Source organism: Mustelus asterias, unplaced genomic scaffold (assembly GCF_964213995.1).
Source record: "Mustelus asterias unplaced genomic scaffold, sMusAst1.hap1.1 HAP1_SCAFFOLD_1102, whole genome shotgun sequence".
Taxonomy (NCBI): Eukaryota; Metazoa; Chordata; class Chondrichthyes; order Carcharhiniformes; family Triakidae; genus Mustelus; species Mustelus asterias.
This window is the reverse complement of record NW_027591047.1, coordinates 107,201-125,821: the sequence shown is the minus strand read 5'-3', so window position 1 is coordinate 125,821 and position 18,621 is coordinate 107,201. Positions and strand designations below refer to the sequence as shown.

Sequence of the window (18,621 nt, the reverse complement as noted above, 5' to 3'; positions counted from 1 at the left end):
ATCCCTGGTTAAAGCCCGTTGGGAGTAACTGGGTTCAGACCCCGGTCCCACAACGCAGGGAGGACGTACAGGCCTTGGAGTGCTCAGGGAGAGTTGGGGGGTGGGGGTGGGGGGGGGGGGGGGGGGGTTGCGTGGGCTGGAAGTGTTAATTCACAAAGACGGGTTACACAGACTAGTCTGGTATTCCCTCGAGTTTAGAAGATTAAGAATCGATCTGATTTGATTTATTATTGTCACATGTATTAACATACAGTGAAAAGTATTGTTTCTTGCGCGCTATACAGACAAAGCATACCGTTCATAGAGAAGGAGAGGGTGCAGAATGTAGTGTTACAGTCATAGCTGGGGTGTAGAGAAAGATCAACCTCATGTCTTAGCTGACACTAAGGTAATTGAGGAGATCAAAGAGAGGAGGAGAGAAACTATTTCCCTGCGGCAGGGCAGTCGAGGACTAAACAACAGCCAGACTGTCTGGGGTGATGACAGGAAAGGCTTCTTCACGCACAAGGATGTGAGAGTGGACAGCCCCCTCCCCTGCCCAAAACCCCCAAAGAGGCTGGGGGTCGATTGTAAATTGTTAACGTTCAGCAGAATGTGGTGGGTGTGGGGATATCAGGGGTTGCACCACCCAGGGGTGGGCGTTACAATCCAGATCGGGCAGGGTCTAACCCGGGGGGCGGGAACTGCCCCACCCCCACACACAGCAGCCCCCTCCCACGCTCCCTGCAGGCAGCAATCTGTCTGTACACATGACCAATCAAAGTCGGAACACTTCCTTGACCGCCTTGATTGAAATTTTACAGGATGATGGCCAGTCCTGAAACCGCACCCCCCCCCCCCCCCCCCCCCCCCCGGCTCCCCCCGCCCCCCTCGTCCCGCTCCCCTCCCCTCCCAGCCCCCTCCCCGACTTGTTTTGTTCCTGCAGTATCCACCGCCCTGCCAGGAGGTGGCAGTGTCGCCCCACCTCGACCAATGGCGGGGCTGCCCGTTGCAAAAAACAAAATAGCAAGGCAAATGGAATGTGAAGAATGCAGAGCAGGGCCGCGGGGCTGATTTGAGAGCAGCGATAGTTCGAGAGATCAGAGCGGGAACGTTAAAATCTCCCACCCACCCCCCCCCCCAACTCTGTGAAAAGGTTGAGTTCTGCCAGCGTTAGTCCCGCTGTCTCTCTGGGTTACACCTTTAGTAAATGTGCCCTTCTTGGCAAGTTTTTTTTTTAAGCGTAGGAAAAAGACTGGACTATTTGGATTCCAGCACTCTCTGCGTGATTTGGGTAAACTCGACAGGAACCAGAGGGACTGAAGGAAATGCTTCTCAATAATACGAGGAGGGCCAGTAAAGGGGGAGAGGGGGGTGGGATAGCTGGAGGGAGGGGGAGAGACTGAGGGGCATCTCACATGGAGCTGATATCAGAATGGAGCTGCTGTAACTATCTGCTCAGATTGGCTGGAGCCCCCCCTCTCTCTCTCTCTCTGTTCCAGGGAGGGGTGAGGGGTAATTAGCAGAGGGGGCTGCCTGATTGAGGTTCTTTTAAAATGTTGAAGGGACGGAGCAGAGGTTGAGGTGTTTCCACTTGCTTTTGCGGGGGGGGGGGGGGGACTAGAATTCCAGGCTGTCAGTGCGAGAGAGTTTCCAACTCAGGAGAGAGTTGTTTACGCAGAGAGTGGTGAGAATGTGGAGCTGGCTCCCACGGGGAGTGGTTGAGGTGAATGGTATCGACGCGTTGAGAGGGAAACTGGGTAAATACACGAGGAAGAGAGGAGCAGAATATCTACAAACCGATTCGGGTAATTCTCCAAAACACAGCCGGCTGCCGGTTTATTTATTTTGCCTCGCTGAATAACACCCCAGCAGTGTTACCAAGCAAAGTGCCACTCAGAGAGGCACTTAGATTGATGACCTGAAGGGTGATTGGTGAGGGAGGCCTTAAGGGGGAGAGACAGAAAGAGGCAGGCACGGCGGCACAGTGGTTAGCACTGCTGCTTCACAGCGCGCCAGGGACCCGGCTTCGATTCCCGGCTTGGGTCACTGCCTGTGTGGAGTTTGCACATTCTCCCCGTGTCTGCGTGGGTTTCCCTCCGGGTCCTCCGGTTTCCTCCCACAGTCCAAAGATGTGCAGGTTAGGTGGATGGGCCATGCTGAATTGCCCCTCAGAGACTAGCTGCGGTAAATGCCTGGGGTTTATGGGGATAGGGCCTGGGTGGGATTGTAGTCGGTGCAGACTCGATGGGCCGAATGGCCTCCTTCTGCATTCAACGGATTCCACGAGAGATTTAGGGAGGGAATTCCAGAGCTCCGGGGGGCGGGGGGGGGGGGGTGGCAGGCAGCTGAAGGCCAATGGCGGAGCGATTAAAAATGGGATTTGCTCAAGAGGTTGGGGTTGGAATGCTGTGGGGCTGGCGGGGGTTACAGAGATAGGAAGGAGCGAGGCAGTGAAGGAAAGTCTGCCGCCTCCTGGCTGAGGAAGGTGGTTGGGGGGTCTGAGGTACCTGGTTGACAGTTCTGACTGCTCCGACTCACCACACCTGGCTTCCTGGAATGGGTATGCTGCTCCCTATCAGTACCGCATCCTTCTCATTGAAATCACTGCAGCGTTTTTGCCTCTTTGTTCTTGTGTCCTTGTTTTTTATTTAAAACATACAGACTGCCGGTAGTCATCACCTCCTCCCAGAAGTGAAAGCTCAGGACAGTGGGAAGAAATGTGTAGTCATCGACCTGGATGAAACATTAGTTCACAGTTCATTTAAGGTGTGTTAATCTTTCATTTTCTCCCCGTATTCTTTCCAATTTGATTTTTACTTTTTTCCTGTCAATCTCCCTACCTTCCTTGTTTTGAGAACATTGACTCCTCGCTGTGTCCGGTGGCAGTAATCTCAGACGTTGAGGTGAGGTGAGAGTAGGAACAGGTGACCTCTGCTTCCTGCTTTCTCCATCATTGGGATTTCTGTTGGGACGTGGGCATTGCTGACAAGTTGTTGCCCACTTGCTGCCCATCCCTAAATGCCCCCTGAACTGGGGTGAAATGGCCAAACCAATTGGAGGGAAGTTGAGAGTCGTCAGGTCTGGAGTCACATTTGCGGCCACACAGACTCGGAGCAGGATTAGGCCACTCGGCCCCTCAAGCCTGCCCCACCATCCTGTAAGTCCAGGGCAGCACAATGGTTAGCGCTGCTGCCTCACAGCGTCAGGGAGCCGGGTCACTGTCTGTGCGGAGTCTGCACGTTCTCCCCGTGTCTGCATGGGTTTCCTCCGGGTGCTCCGGTTTCCTCCCACAGTCCACAGGTGTGCAGGTTAGGTGGAATGGCCGTGCTAAATTGCCTCTTAGTGTCCCAAGATGTGTAGGTTAGGAGGATGGTAAATGTGTGGGGTTACAGGGATAGTCATGATGTGGAGATGCCGGCGTTGGACTGGGGTAAACACAGTAAGAAGTTTAACAACACCAGGTTAAAGTCCAACAGGTTTATTTGGTAGCAAAAGTCACACAAGCTTTCGGAGCTCCAAGCCCCTTCTTCAGGTGAGTGGGAATTCTGTTCACAAACAGGGCTTATAAAGACACAGACTCAATTTACATGAATAATGGTTGGAATGCGAATACTTACAACTAATCAAGTCTTTAAGAAACAAAACAACGTGAGTGGAGAGAGCATCAAGACAGGCTAAAAAGATGTGTATTGTCTCCAGACAAGACAGCCAGTGAAACTCGGCAGGTCCAGGCAACTGTGGGAGTTACAAATAGTGTGACATGAACCCAATATCCCGGTTGACGGCCTCATCTTTTTAGCCTGTCTTGATGCTCTCTGCACTCGCGTTGTTTTGTTTCTTAAAGACTTGATTAGTTGTAAGTATTCGCATTCCAACCATAATTCATGTAAATTGAGTTTGTGTCTTTATATGCCCTGTTTGTGAACAGAATTCCCACTCGCCTGAAGAAGGGGCTTGGAGTTCCGAAAGCTTGTGTGGCTTTTGCTACCAAATAAACCTGTTGGACTTTAACCTGGTGTTGTTAAACTTCTTACTGTGTTTACAGGGATAGGGCAGGGGAGAGGGGTCGGACTCTCTGTCGGAGAGTCAGTGCAGACTCGATGGCCCGAAGGGCCGCCTCCTGCCCTGTGGGGATTCTGTGATCTGATTTCAACATCATCACGTTCCCACCATCCCCCGATAACCTTTCACCCCCTGGCCCTTGTAGACCACATTCCTGTCCCTAAAGGGAGGGACTTTGTTGACCCAGCTGGGTTTTTACAACAATCGATGATAGCTTCATGGCTGCCATTACTGAGACTAGCTTTATATTCCAGATTCATTAATGGGAGTTAAAATTCCACCAGCTGCCCTGGTGGGATTTGAGCCCGTGTCCCCAGAGCGTTAGTCTGGGCCTCTGGATTACTAGCCCAGTGACATTGCCAGCTTCTCCCCATATCTCTCCTCATGCCTCAGCCTGCTGCAGACTCATTGATGGATCACCATTCCCCCTCTCCCAGCATTTAGCCCATCCCAAGTTGCCCTGGTTCTGAGTGTCTCGCTAGGCCATTTCAGAAGGTAGTTGAGAGTCAACCACGTTGCTGTGTCTCTGGAATCACATGTAGGCCAGACATGGGTAAGGTCGGCAGATTTCCTTCCCTAAAGGACATCAGTGAACCATGTGGGTTTTTTCGACAATGGTTTCACGGACATCAGTAGATTCTTAATTCCAGATATTTTTTATTGAATTCAAATTCCACCACCTGCCGTGGCGGGGATTCGAACCCAGGTCGCCAGAACATTAGCTGAGTTCCTGGATTAATAGTCCAGCGATAATACCACTGGGCCATCACCTCCCCTCGGCTGTCGGGGTGGTTAGAAGGTGGATGAAGGTTGGTCTATTTTCACGTGGCCATGCCTGAGTAAAGTCTTGAGTGTCACAGCCCCTGTGGCCACCCCCCCACCTTGGTCAATGGGTCATTCCTGGAGACCCAGAATTGTTGAACAGTCCATTCCTTACCATTGCTCTGTGTGTGGGGTCCCTCCCCACACACAGGGTGGGGGGGGGGGGGGGGGGGGCGAGGGGGGTGGTGGATTAGTTAGCCATCGGAGCAAGGGACTTGTCCCACTTTCCATTCCTAACTTAGGAGTGCTGGGGAGAATGACTATTTGGTTTATTCACCATGTCGACCTCACTTCAATGGTGTGACCTCCAAGTCTGGCCTCTTGAGCAACCCCACACCCCCCTATCTCCCCCCCCCCCCCCCCCCCAGTTTTAAATCACTCCGTGCCTTCAGCTGCCTGGGGACCCCAAACTCTGCAATTCCCTCCTCCCCTCCTTTAAGATGCTTCTTATAGCGGGGAGCCTCACTGCAGTGTCAGGGAAATTAATCTATCATTTCTGGGGAATCCAGTCCAATCCTGGGGGGGGGGGGTTGGCAACCCAAAAAGGAAGCATAGATTTGCATTTCTATAGCACCTTTTAGAAGCGCGGGATGTACCAAAGTGCAATACAGCCAATGGCAGAAGTTTGAGAAATGTAGCACCCAATTGGAACACAGCAAGCTCTCTCAGACAGGCAGATAATGAACAGATCGCTTGTTCTCTTAGTTATGTGGATTGAGGGTCAGATACCCCCAGGATCCATCCGCTCCTCGGAATAATGGCAGTGCGTGTTTTACATTCACCTAATGGGCAAGAAATGCCCCCTCCCCGCCCGGTTCAACATCTCATCCAAAACAGGGCACTTTGACAGTGCGGCACTCCCTCAGTACTGACCCTCTGACAGTGCGGCACTCCCTCAGTACTGACCCTCTGACAGTGCGGCACTCCCTCAGTACTGACCCTCTGACAGTGCGGCACTCCCTCAGTACTGACCCTCTGACAGTGCGGCACTCCCTCAGTACTGACCCTCTGACAGTGCGGCACTCCCTCAGTACTGACCCTCTGACAGTGCGGCGCTCCCTCAGTACTGACCCTCTGACAGTGCGGCACTCCCTCAGTACTGACCCTCTGACAGTGCGGCGCTCCCTCAGTACTGACCCTCTGACAGTGTCGCACTCCCTCAGTACTGACCCTCTGACAGTGCGGCACTCCCTCAGTACTGACCCTCTGACAGTGCGGCACTCCCTCAGTACTGACCCTCTGACAGTGTCGCACTCCCTCAGTACTGACCCTCTGACAGTGCGGCACTCCCTCAGTACTGACCCTCTGACAGTGCGGCACTCCCTCAGTACTGACCCTCTGACAGTGCGGCACTCCCTCAGTACTGACCCTCTGACAGTGCGGCACTCCCTCAGTACTGACCCTCTGACAGTGCGGCACTCCCTCAGTACTGACCCTCTGACAGTGCAGCACTCCCTCAGTACTGACCCTCTGACAGTGCGGCACTCCCTCAGTACTGACCCTCTGACAGTGCGGCACTCCCTCAGTACTGACCCTCTGACAGTGCGGCACTCCCTCAGTACTGACCCTCTGACAGTGCGGCACTCCCTCAGTACTGACCCTCTGACAGTGCGGCACTCCCTCAGTACTGACCCTCTGACAGTGCGGCACTCCCTCAGTACTGACCCTCTGACAGTGCGGCACTCCCTCAGCACTGACCCTCTGACAGTGCGGCACTCCCTCAGTACTGCACACTGAATGTCAGCCTGGATTAATGTGTTTGTGCGTCTGGAGTGAGACTTGAACCTGTAACTGACCCGGGTGGGAGAGCAACCAGCCGAGGCATGGCTGACAATGACTCTGTTTGTCGGGAGGGTTTGGGGTTATGGGGAGGGTGTGGTGTCAGAGCGTTGTGGGATGGTGTGGAGGATAAGTGTTGGAAACAGATTCTTTCTTCCTGATTGGATGATGCCTTCCCCCCTCCCCCCACCCCCCCACCCCACAGCCGGTGAACAACGCGGACTTCATTATCCCCGTGGAGATCGATGGCCAAGTACATCAGGTGAGTGTGTGCAAGATGGCGTGGCAGGACTGTCTGCAACAGGAGCTCTGCCACTGTCCCCCTGGCAAAGGCGGGCAGGGGGATTGGCAATACCACTCTGGCGACTGACAGCGTCACCCAGAGCCTGGGAATAACAATGGACAATAGTTCAAATCCCAGCACGGACTGTTTGGGATTGATTCACTCATGTTGGATTGTCATCGAGAATAAAACTGGTTTATTAATATCCCATTGGACAGAATTCCAATGGATCAAACCCCTTCTCATTCACTCCCATTGGACAGAATTCCAATGGATCAAACCCCTTCCCATTCACTCCCATTGGACAGAATTCCAATGGATCAAACCCCTTCCCATTCACTCCCATTGGACAGAAGTCCAATGGATCAAACCCCTTCCCATTCACTCCCATTGGACAGAATTCCAATGGATCAAACCCCTTCCCATTCACTCCCATTGGACAGAATTCCAATGGATCAAAACCCTTCCCATTCACTCCCATTGGACAAAAGTCCAATGGATCAAACTGCTTCCCATTCACTCCCATTGGACAGAATTCCAATGGATCCAAACTCCTCCTCATTCACTCCACACAAACATGGAGAATGTGTAAACTCCATGCTGAGAGTCGAGGCTGGAATTGAGCCCTGGTCCATGGCGCTCTGAGGCAGCAGTGCTAACCACTGTGCCACAATGCTGCCCCTTTAATTAATTAAAGCCCTTTAAATGAACCCCCAGCATCGATCCTTGGGCCGCTCTACCCGTCACAGCCTCCTGGCTTGAAAATGCTGTTTATCCCGACTCTTGCCAGATTTGCTGCCAATGTTAATGTGACTCTGACACCCAGCAAGTACAATAACCTTTCCTGTTTCACTTTGAATGCCTTTTGTAATTATTATGTTCACTGAACTCGGTCACATCTGGAAAGAGTTTGTTTTGACCTTCAGCGTCAGGTAGATAAACGTCATGTTCCGGGATATTGACACACCATCATCCATCAGCACTGACAATAGAACACTGGAGGTTGTTGGTAGCTTCACATATCTAGACTCCACAATCACCAGCAATCTGTCACTTGATGCTGAGATCAACACAAGGATCACAAAAGCTGGACAAGGTCACCAACTCACTGCTGAAACATACCAAGTCCATCAGCAGTGCTCATTGCTATGCTGACAGCAATGGGGTAAGAAGTTTCACAACACCAGGTTAAAGTCCAACAGGTTTATTTGGGAGCACAAGCCACTAGCTTTCGGAGCGCTGCTCCTTCATCAGGTGACAGCAATGGGATCAGGGGTTATGGGGAAAAGGCAGGAGAATGGGAATGAGAAAAATATCAACCATGATTGAATGGCGGAGCAGACTCGATGGGCCGAGTGGCCTAATTCTGCTCCTATGTCTTATGGACAGTGGGCGGCACTGTGGTTAGCACTGCTGCCTCACAACACCAGGGACCCGAGTTCGATTCCGGCCTTGGGTTACTGTCTGTGTGGAGTTTGCACGTTCTCCCCGTGTCTGCGTGGGTTTCCTCCAGGTGCTCCGGTTTCCTCCCACAGTCCGAAAGACCTGCTGGTTAGGTGGATTGGCCCTGCTAAATTGTCCCTTAGTTTCCAAAGATGTGCAGGTTGGGTAGGTTACCCATGGTAAGTTGCCCTTTAGTGTCCAAAAGATGCGTAGGTTAGTCATGGCAAATGCATGGGATTACAGGGATAGGGCGAGAGTTGGGCCTGGGTGGGTTGCTCTGTCGGAGAGTTGCTGCAGATTCAATGGGCCAAATGGCCACCTTCTGCACTGTCGAGATTCTATGTATTCGGTGACCCAGCCACGTTGCTCAGGTGGATAAAGGCCGTGTACCAAAAGACTCTGTGTTAAGAATCATGTCCACACCTCTGTTGTGAGGTGTAATAAGTCCACGGAGGCAGAAGTCCCTTCAACAAAATCCGTTTATTTACAACAGCATACAGGGTTCTTCCAATTAGCAGTCTAGACTAGGAGTGCCAGAGGAACTGACACTCCTGGTTAAATACAGAGCAAGAGGCTTCCTATTGGCCCATCAATCTGGCCCTTAATCAGGGAATTCCTATCCTAACAGGCCCACCTCAATTGCCTGATTAAAGTTGTTACACAAGGATGTCTGCAGGCAGGATATGGAGCTGTCGGGCATTGACACTGACCGCTGGGAGACGGTGCCTGACCGCTGGGAGACGGTGCCTGACCCCTGTGACCTCTGGAGGCCGACTGGAAGGGCAGAAACAAGAAGCTCAGCTGGTTCCGGGTCCGGAGAAAGCAGAGACCAATGAATCTGATCTTTCTCAGCTCACTGACTCCCTCTGTAACAAGTGTGGTCGAGACAGACACTGCCAGAGTCGGGCTCCTGAACCACACCGAGCGACACAACACAAAACTGACCGCCCCGACGCAAACCATCACCTTATTGGATGGAAGGCTGCCACAGATGTCCTTTAGGGAAGGAAATCTGCTGTCCTTACCTGGTCTGGCCTACATGTGGGTCCAGAGCCACAGCAATGTGGTTGACTCTCAACTGCCCTCGGGCAACTAGGGATGGGCAATAAATGCTGGCCCAGCCAGTGACGCCCATGTCCCATGAATGAATGAAGATTCCCTGTTATCCACCTACCAGTTACACCCATTTATCAAACACAATGTCCCCCTCGTAAAAACCATTTTGACTTGTTCTGGTCATACCATACTTTTCCAGGTCCATTGTTGAGACTTCCTTAATAATAGATTCCAGCATTTTCCCAGTGACTGCCATCGGGCTAACTGGCCTGTCATTCCGTTTTCTCTCTCCCTCCGTTCTCCAATAGCGGTTTGACCTCTGCCAACTGCAGGGAACATTTCAGAATTGAAGGAAAATTGGAGCGGGTGCATCTGCCATCACGGCAACTATCTCCCTGTAGAACAGCTGGATACAGACCGGGGAATTGTCAGCATCTGGCCACAGTAGCTTCTCTTGGACATCTTCCTGGTCTTAACCAATAAGATCCTTGGCTACTGTTTTTGTGTGTTTTGTGAAGTCAGGCCCAAAATGCCATGGTTGAATGGCAGAGCAGACTAGATGGGCCGAGTGGCCTAATTCTTCTCCCATGTCTTATGGTTTTAAAATAGTTTTTACGGACCTAATGAGACCCATGCTTAAGGTCGGTGGCATTCAGAAAATATGTATGGTGGTGGAGGAAGTGAAGCACGCTACATTGTGGCTGTGGAAGGTTCTAGATCTCCCAAGGGCCACCATGGTCTGAACCTTTCACATCACATTCCTTGATGGGGAAACTCCAGCCATCTGGCTACCGACCATTTACCGGGGAATCCGGGATAAGGAATCGGTGTTCCGTCACCCAGCCTCCGTGCAGTCGATTGGAGTCCGACTGCGCTTGGGGCCACAGAACTCGGTTCTGATCTTCGATTGGATGAAATCGCTGACGGGGCTGGAACCCCGCTGAGGCTGTGACCTGCTTCAAGTAATCCAGGATAGGCTGTTCAGTGAAGCTCCGGCCTGTCCTTGACTACTTGGCTCAGGAAACGCGCCACGTTCGTCTCGCTCGGCTCTCTCTCAATCTGCTCGTCACAATCCCGCTGATCCCGAGTGACCATTGGCCAGTGTGAGGGCACCTTCTGATAGTGTCTCCACTGATGCAGCTGTCTAAATCTGAATCAACATTAACCTAATCTAAACGCAATGCCAGAGGACCCAAATCCCCCCTCCACTCGCCTCGATCACCACACGAGCCCTGATCCATTAGAATGTTTTCCAGAATCTTCTGTCCCAACTCTTCCTAAACATAGAAACTGGAAGCAGGAGGAGGCCATTCGGCCCTTCGAGCCTGCTCTGCCATTCATTTTGATCATGGCTGATCATAATCAATGACCTGATTTTCCCCCCATATCCCTCGATCGCTTTAGCCCCGAGAACTATATCTCATTTTTTCTTGAAATCACACAACATTTTAGCCTTGACTACATTCTGTGGGAGTGAATTCCACACATTCACCACCCTCTGGGTGAAGAAATTTCTCCTCACCTCAGTTCTAAAAGGTTTTCCCCTTATCCTCAAACTATGACCCCTAGTTCTGGACTCCCCCACCATCGGGAACATTCTTTCTGAATCTACCCTGTCTAACCCTGTTAGAATTTTATAAGTTTCTATGAGATCCCCTCTCACTCTTCTAAACTCCAATGAATGTAATTCTAACCGACTTAGTCTCTCCTCGTATGACAGATCTGCCATCCCAGGAATCAGCCTGGTAAATCTTCGCTGCGCTCCCTCTACAGCAAGGACATCCTTCCTCAGATAAGGACACAAAGCTGCACACAATACTCCAGATGTGGCCTCACCAAGGCCCTGTACAATTGCAGTAAAACATCCCTATCCCTACACTCAAATCCTCTCGCCATGAAGACCAATATACCTGTTGCCGCCTTTACTGCCTGCTGTACCTGCGCACTTACTTTCAGCGACTGATGCACGAGGACACCAAGGTCTCGCTGAGTATCCACCCCTCTCAATTTACACCCATTCAAATAATAATCTGTCTTCCTATTATTGCCAAAGTGGATAACCTCACATTTACCCACATTATACTGCATCTGCCATGCAGATGCCCACACACTCAGCCTGTCCTAATCACACTGAAACATCTCTGCATCCTCCTCACAGCTCACCCTCCCACCCAACTTTGTATCATTTGCAAATTTGGAGATAATACATTCAGTTCCCTCTTCCAAATCATTAATATATAATGTGAACAGTTGGGGACCGAGCACAGATCTCTGCGGAACCCCACTAGGCACTGACTGCCAATCAGAAAAAGACCCATTTATGCCAACTCTTTCTTCCTATCTGCTAACCAGCTTTCTGTCCATCTCAAGACATTACCCGCAATCCCATGCACTTTAACTTCACATAGTAGTCTATTATTCCTCACCATTCTCTGCTCTTTTCTCCTTTCTCTCTCCTCTTTGGTTTCCTGTCCTCTTCGACTCCATCATCTTAACCCTTTCCCCCCTTCCGCTCCCCCTCTTATCCATCCACACCTCTTTTTTCACTTTTATCTCCCACCCCTCCTTTTTCCTCTCCTCCCTCCATCCCTCGCTCAAACTCTCTTCCCCTCTCTAGTTATGAATATTACAGTGTGAAAGGCCGTTCGGCCTCCTGCACTGGCTGTACAGAGTTGCCTCCTCACCCTCACTGGTACCGTTCTGTATTTCAGGTGTACGTCCTAAAGAGGCCTCACGTGGACGAGTTTTTAAAGAGGATGGGTGAGCTCTTTGAGTGCGTGCTGTTCACAGCCAGTCTGTCCAAGGTGAGTCAGTCCCCATCATTATTAGTCGCACAATCCCATTGTATCCATGTCCCTCTGGTTGCAAGATCCTATCTTTGGATAAGGTTTATTTATTAGTGTCACAAGTAGGCTTATATTAACACTGCAATGAAGTTACTGTGAAAATCCCCTATTCTGGTTGATCATAGGTAGATCATAGAAACCCTATAGTGCAGAAAGAGGCCATTTGGCCCATCGAGTCTGCACCAACCACAATCCCACCCAGGCCCTACCCCCATATCCCTACATATTTACCCACTAATCCCTCTAAACCTACACATCTCAGGACACTGAGGGGCAATTTTAGCATGGCCAATCAACCTAACCCGCACATCTTTGGACTGTGGGAGGAAACCGGAGCACCCGGAGGAAACCCACCCAGACATGAGAAGAATGTGCAAACTCCACATAGACAGTGACCTGAGCCGGGAATCGAACTCGGATCCCTGGAGCTGTGAAGCAGCAGTGCTAACCGCTGTGCTACCGTGCCGTTGGTTTAGGGTCAGCCCCCAGGGTGAGGAAACTTGTCCAAGCTCTTTGAACAGCAACGAATATTTTGAGGGAGCTCTTTTTACTGAGAAAAGTAAGCCCAGGTACCCCAGGCAAAATCAGGAAGATAGACTTTCAGAAGCATCTTAAATTTGCTGAGAGTATTGGCGAGGTTTAGTGAGGGAATTCCAGAGTTTAGTCTCCGGGCGGCTGAAGTTACAGCTGTTCAAAGAGCTTAGACAAGGTCCCCCACCCTGGGCTGGCCCTGAACCAACCAGAATAGGGGATTTTCACAATAACTTCATTGTAGTGTTAATGTAAGCCAACTTGTGACATTAATAAATGGGAACCAGGATGCTAAAGAATTGGGGAGGGCCGAGATGTGAAGGGTTTTATCCTGGAGGAGGTGACGGAGATGTGGGGGCGGGGGGGGAGGGGGGGCGGTGAGTTGAAGGTCATGGAGGGATTTTGATATTTGATTTGATTTATTATTGTCCCATGTATTAACATACAGTGAAAAGTATTGGTTCTTGGGCGCTATACAGACAAAGCATACCGTTCATAGAGAAGGAAACGAGAGAGTGCAGAATGTAGTGTTACAGTCATAGCTAGGGTGGAGAAAAAGATCAACTTAATGCGAGGTAGGTCCATTCAAAAGTCTGACAGCAGCAGGGAAGAAGCTGTTCTTGAGTCAGTTGGTACGTGACCTCAGACTTTTGTATCTTTTTCCCGACGGAAGAAGGTGGAAGAGAGAATGTCCGGGGCGCGTGGGGTCCTTAATTATGCTGGCTGCTTTGCCAAGGCAGCGGGAAGTGTAGACAGAGTCAATGGATGGGAGGCTGGTTTGAAAATCAGGATGAGAATTTTTCAGTTCGGGTGCCGTTTGGAGAGCAGGGGGAGTGATGGGCAGATTGGACTTGGGGGCGAGTGAGGATCCAGGCGGTGCGAGTTTGGGATACAATGGTTTTTGCTTACTGACCCTACGCTGATCCCCCAATTCCCCTTGCTTTGCAGTATGCTGATCCTGTAGCCGATCTCCTGGACAAGTGGGGTGCTTTCCGGTTCCGTCTCTTCCGTGATTCCTGCGTCTTCCATCAGGGCAATTACGTCAAGGATCTCAGCCGGTTAGGACGGGATTTAAACAAGTTAATCATCATCGACAACTCTCCAGCCTCTTATGTCTTCCATCCAAACAATGCTGTAGGTCACTGATTGTCACGTGTTCCTCGTCAGTCCCCTGCATATCTGTGTGTTCACTGTCTGATTGCTTTCAGAAGGCGTGCTCTCGGATAAGGAACATAGGAGCGGGAGTAGGCCATTCAGCCCATCAAGCCTGCTCTGCTATTCAATTAGATCATGGCTGATCACCTCCCTCAATGTCACCTTCTTGTTCTAGCTCCATGTCCCCTGGTGTCAATGTCTCCTGCAATTGTATCAATCTCCGCTTTGAATACACACAATGAACGAGCTTCCACAGCTCTGAGGGAGAGAATTCCAAAGATTCTCCACCCTCTGGGTGAAGAAATTCCTCCTCAACTCAGACTTAAATGGCCGACCCCTTATTCTGAGATTATGTCCCCTGGTTCTAGACTCCGTCTTACCCACATCAACCCTGCAAGAGTTTACACCCTGTCGGAATTCCTCACTCTCTGCCCCCAATACGTCAACTGTTGGAAAAAGCTATCTAGGGAAGGAAATCTGCCTTCCTTCCTTGTCCCGGAAATGATTTTTTTTTTAAAATGGGGAGCTAAAGTTTTAGGGGTGACACAGTGGTTCGCGCCGCTGCCTCACAGCGCCAGGGACCCGAGTTCAATTCCAGCCTCGGGTCACTGTCTGTGTGAAGTTTGCACGTTCTCCCCGTGTCTGCGTGGGTTTCCTCCGGGTGCTCCGGTTTCCTCCCACACTCCAAAGATGTGCGGGTTAGGTGCATTTGCCATGCTCAATTGCCCCTCAGTGTCCCGGGATGCGTAGGTTAGAGGGATAAGCGGGGTAAATATGTGCAGTTATGGGGATAGGGCCTGGGTGGGATTGTGGTCAGTGCAGACTCGATGGGCCGAATGGCCTCCTTCTGCACTGTAGGGATTCTATGATTCTAATATATGATTGAGCTTTTAATCCAGCCTCTTGGTAATTTCCATTACGTTGGTGAATCACGCTGTAAAATCCAGAGGCCCAGGCTTTTGGGGGACATGGGTTCAAACGGGGAGGCGATGGCCCAGTGGTATTGTCACTAAATTATTAATCCAGAAACTCAGCAAATGTTCTGGGGACCTGGGTTCGAATCCCGCCACGGCAGATGGTGGAATTTGAATTCAATTTTTTAAAAATCTGGAATTAAGAATCTACTGATGACCATGAAACCATTGTCGATTGTCGGAAAAACCCATCTGGTTCACTAATGTCCTTTAGGGAAGGAAATCTGCTGTCCTTACCGGGTCTGGCCTACATGTGACTCCAGAGCCACAGCAATGTGAGAGACTCTTAACTGCCCTCGGAAATGGCCGAGTGAGACACTCGGTTCAAGGGCAACTAGGGATGGGCAATAAATGCTGGTCCAGTCATGAAAGAATGAAGAAACAGGTTTCCACGGGCAGTCTGGTGTTTGAGGATTTGCAAGGAAATTTATAAAAGAAAGACTTGCATTTCTATAGCAGCTTTGATCATCCCAGTTCACCCCAAAAAGTGTCATCACCAGCAGTTAATTTGTGCACAGTATGATCCCACAAAGAGCAATGTGACAATGACGGGATCGTCTACTACGGGGTAAATTTCGAGTTGTGATTGTGGGACCCTTTGTCCCCTCCTGAGGGGTGAGATACAGCCACAGTGTAACATGTCATGACACCCCGGCCTTGGCGGCACAGCGGTTAGCACTGCTGCCTCACAGCGCCAGGGACCCGGGTTCGATTCCCCGGCTTGGGTCACTGTCGGTGTGGAGTCTGCACGTTCTCCCCGTGTCTGTGTGGGTTTCCTCCGGGTGCTCCGGTTTCCTCCCACAGTCCGAAAGATGTGCGGGTTAGGTGGATTGGCTGTGCTAAATGTGCAGGGTTATGGGGATAGGGTGGAGAGTCGGTGCAGAGTTGATGGGCCGAATGGTCTCCTCCTGCGCCGCAGGGAATCTATGGCCCAGATTCCTCTGGTCGATTCGGGAGCGGGGGGGGGGATATGAATTGTGGATGGGGAAGAGAACAGAACGGGGAAAGATACCGAGATCCTCACATCAGATTGTGAGCGAGCGAGTGGGGAGAGGTCGACCAGAATTCCAGAAGTTTCTAATGTGCTGTTTCTCCCCCCACAACCCCCCAGGTGCCCATCACTTCCTGGTTTGATGATATGCACGACACGGAGTTGCGGAGCCTCATCCCTTTCTTTGAGAGACTCTCGAAGGAGGACAATATTTTCAAACTGCTTCAGGAACACAAGTCCAGCCAGCGCTGAGCCAGACGGAGACTGAACGGGGTTGTGGAGTCCTTGTTCCACCCCTCACCTCCCCCACCCCCAACCCCACTCCGGCAGAGAGCGGCTTCCTCTGGAGCTGTGGTTTCTCTCACCAGCGTGCCTTTACCGTCAGCGAGAGGGGACCCGGCAACAACCGCGCGGCCGGCTGCGGAAGTGCAAATGACCGACCAATCCAGTCTCTCGGCACTTAACTGGAATCAGAGACAGCCCCTTCGACCCTCGGACACGCTCCGCTGCACCTCCTGATTGCAATCTGGGTATTGGGTCGTGTGTCTAAGAGTGGGGCGCGGGGTGCCAACCCGTCTACTGGCTTTTATTCTCCTTGTCTTCTCCAACCCCGACCCCTTCGTCCTCTCGCTGGATGCCCAATGAGGTCGGGCATTGGGCCGGCCGCGAAGCCTTCCGCAGTTGAACAGCCGGTGGCCATGCGGGCAGGCGACTGGCGGAGCAGAGACTTGAAGGCTGAGGATGATGGCTGATTTAGGAAAAGTAAATTGAATCGAAAGTTTTTAAAACGAAATAACTGGGTGTAAGAAGGGAATCATGATCCAGCTGGGGCTGAGCTGTGTTTTATAATGTGTTTTGGGCGGGGGGGTAGCGGGGGTGGGGGGGTGGGGGGGAACTCTCATCATCTGCTGCTTCACTCCTCACGCCCCCCCCCAGCCCGCAGCATGAGGTCTCTCTTCCTCTCCTGCAATAACAATGGCAGCATTTTGAGGGAGTATTCCCCTCCCTCTCTCACCCCGCCGAGAGCAATAACGAGCGTTACGCTTGACTAGGACCAGTCGGGTTCCTTCGAGGCTGACAGCATTTCTCCAAAACCTAGGACCATCTCACATTGGGACCACCTCAACACCACCACCACCCCCCCCCACCCCCCCCCCCCGCCCCCTCTGGCATTGCCAGCTGCCAGCCCCAGACCTGAGGTGTAAAGGGTATAGAGGAGGAGGAGGGCTGTTTTGAGGGCCAGACGATCTCCGAGGGGGAGGGGATGTGAGAGGGGTAGGGGGCTGTGCGGGTGGAGGGGCGGGGGGGGAGGAGCTGAGAGGATGGGCAGAGGGGAGGGAGCTGTGGTGCTGGGAGTGTGTGTTTTAAGGCTGGTTGTGTGATGGTCTCAGTCGTGGAGTCCGTGTTGAGGTCTCCTGTGCCTTCCCTGTCCAGTTGCTCTCTCTCTCTCCTGGGAGGGGGAGGGGGGCGGTAGGGGGAGGGGGGCGGTGGGGGGGGAGGGGGGGGCGGTCCAGCCTCCACTCAGTTCAGTTGTATTTTTCGATTTAATAATGAAACCTTCCGGCAGCTTCCTATTGATACCGAGTGGAGCAGGGTCGGCCTGTAGAGAACCTGTGAAATATTAACTCAGACACTCCCCATCCGTCAGCGCGAGGTTCCGATCCGAGGAATCCCAGTTTTGCCACCATTCCCTTCCCGATGCCTCCTATCCACAATGGAATTGGGGTCGGGACAGAAAGGTGGGGGAGGGAGTGACAGCCCCTCCTCCATCTCTACCTCCAAAAGATTGCAAAGCACAAAAACAGGCCATTCGGTCCAACTGGTCAATGCTGGTGTTAATGTTTCTCCCACCCCCTCCCCACCTCCACCCCATCCCCACCCTCTCCCCAGCCCCACCCTCTCCCCACCCCCACCCTGTCAGCCGATCCTTCTATTCCTCCCTTCTTTTGTGGACTTGTATCCCTTAAAAATATCCATACTATTCCCCTCAGCCAGTGGGAGCGGGTTCCACATTCTCCCCACTCTCTGTGTGAATTAACTCCGGAATTCCCCGCTGGATTTATTAGTGTCTTCCGTCGATGACCCCGGGTTCTAACCTCTCGCCGCTAACTGGGAAAAGCTCCATTCTCCGATCGTTCTGGACTAGATTCTTGGCTGGAACAAAGCCCATGGCAGGGCCATGGGACATGTCGGGCTGGGGGAAGCACAGTGTCAGTAACTGTGCAAAATTATCGCCAACTTAATCATTTAAAAATGATTACATTTAATAAATGTAATTAAATTTAATTGTTTATAACTTAAATCAATTTAATAATTGAATAGGAGTCAATACTTGCCTTGATTGTGGTCAAGCTGCTGAAACACGGGTCATGAATACCAGGGACCAAAGCTCACAGGGTTGTTGCAGTGTTGGGGAGGTAAGCGGGGGTCTGTTCTGGGGTTGAAGGGGGCACGCCGAGGCCTGGCTGTCGTGGGGAGCGGGTTTCGAACTCCCGCTTTCGAGTTCTCCTTGCCTGGCGTTCTGTTTGGTCGCTGGAAACCTGCCATTCGCCTACGCTGCTGTGTGGCTCGGCTAGACTGAGCCGTGGGCCATTTGGCCAATGGCTGCAATGCTCTCTCCCATCGGTGTGCTGAAAGATTTGGTGCAACATTCCATTCCCCCCCTCTCCCCCTCCCCGTGTCTCCACACTCCTCCCA

The 18,621-nt window shown here is 51.7% G+C and overlaps 1 protein-coding gene across 1 annotated transcript; it reads left to right on the top strand.

The window, feature by feature from the left end:
• Positions 1-1,730: 1,730 nt before the first annotated feature.
• LOC144487890 (carboxy-terminal domain RNA polymerase II polypeptide A small phosphatase 1-like) lies at positions 1,731-17,198 on the top strand (the record flags this gene model as incomplete). The annotated part of the gene is made up of 6 exons (XM_078205941.1): positions 1,731-1,787; positions 2,644-2,748; positions 6,851-6,907; positions 12,139-12,231; positions 13,753-13,938; positions 16,045-17,198. Coding segments are annotated over 6 exons (630 nt in total), but the record flags the coding sequence as incomplete, so codon positions are not given.
• Between the last annotated feature and the right edge of the window lie 1,423 nt (positions 17,199-18,621).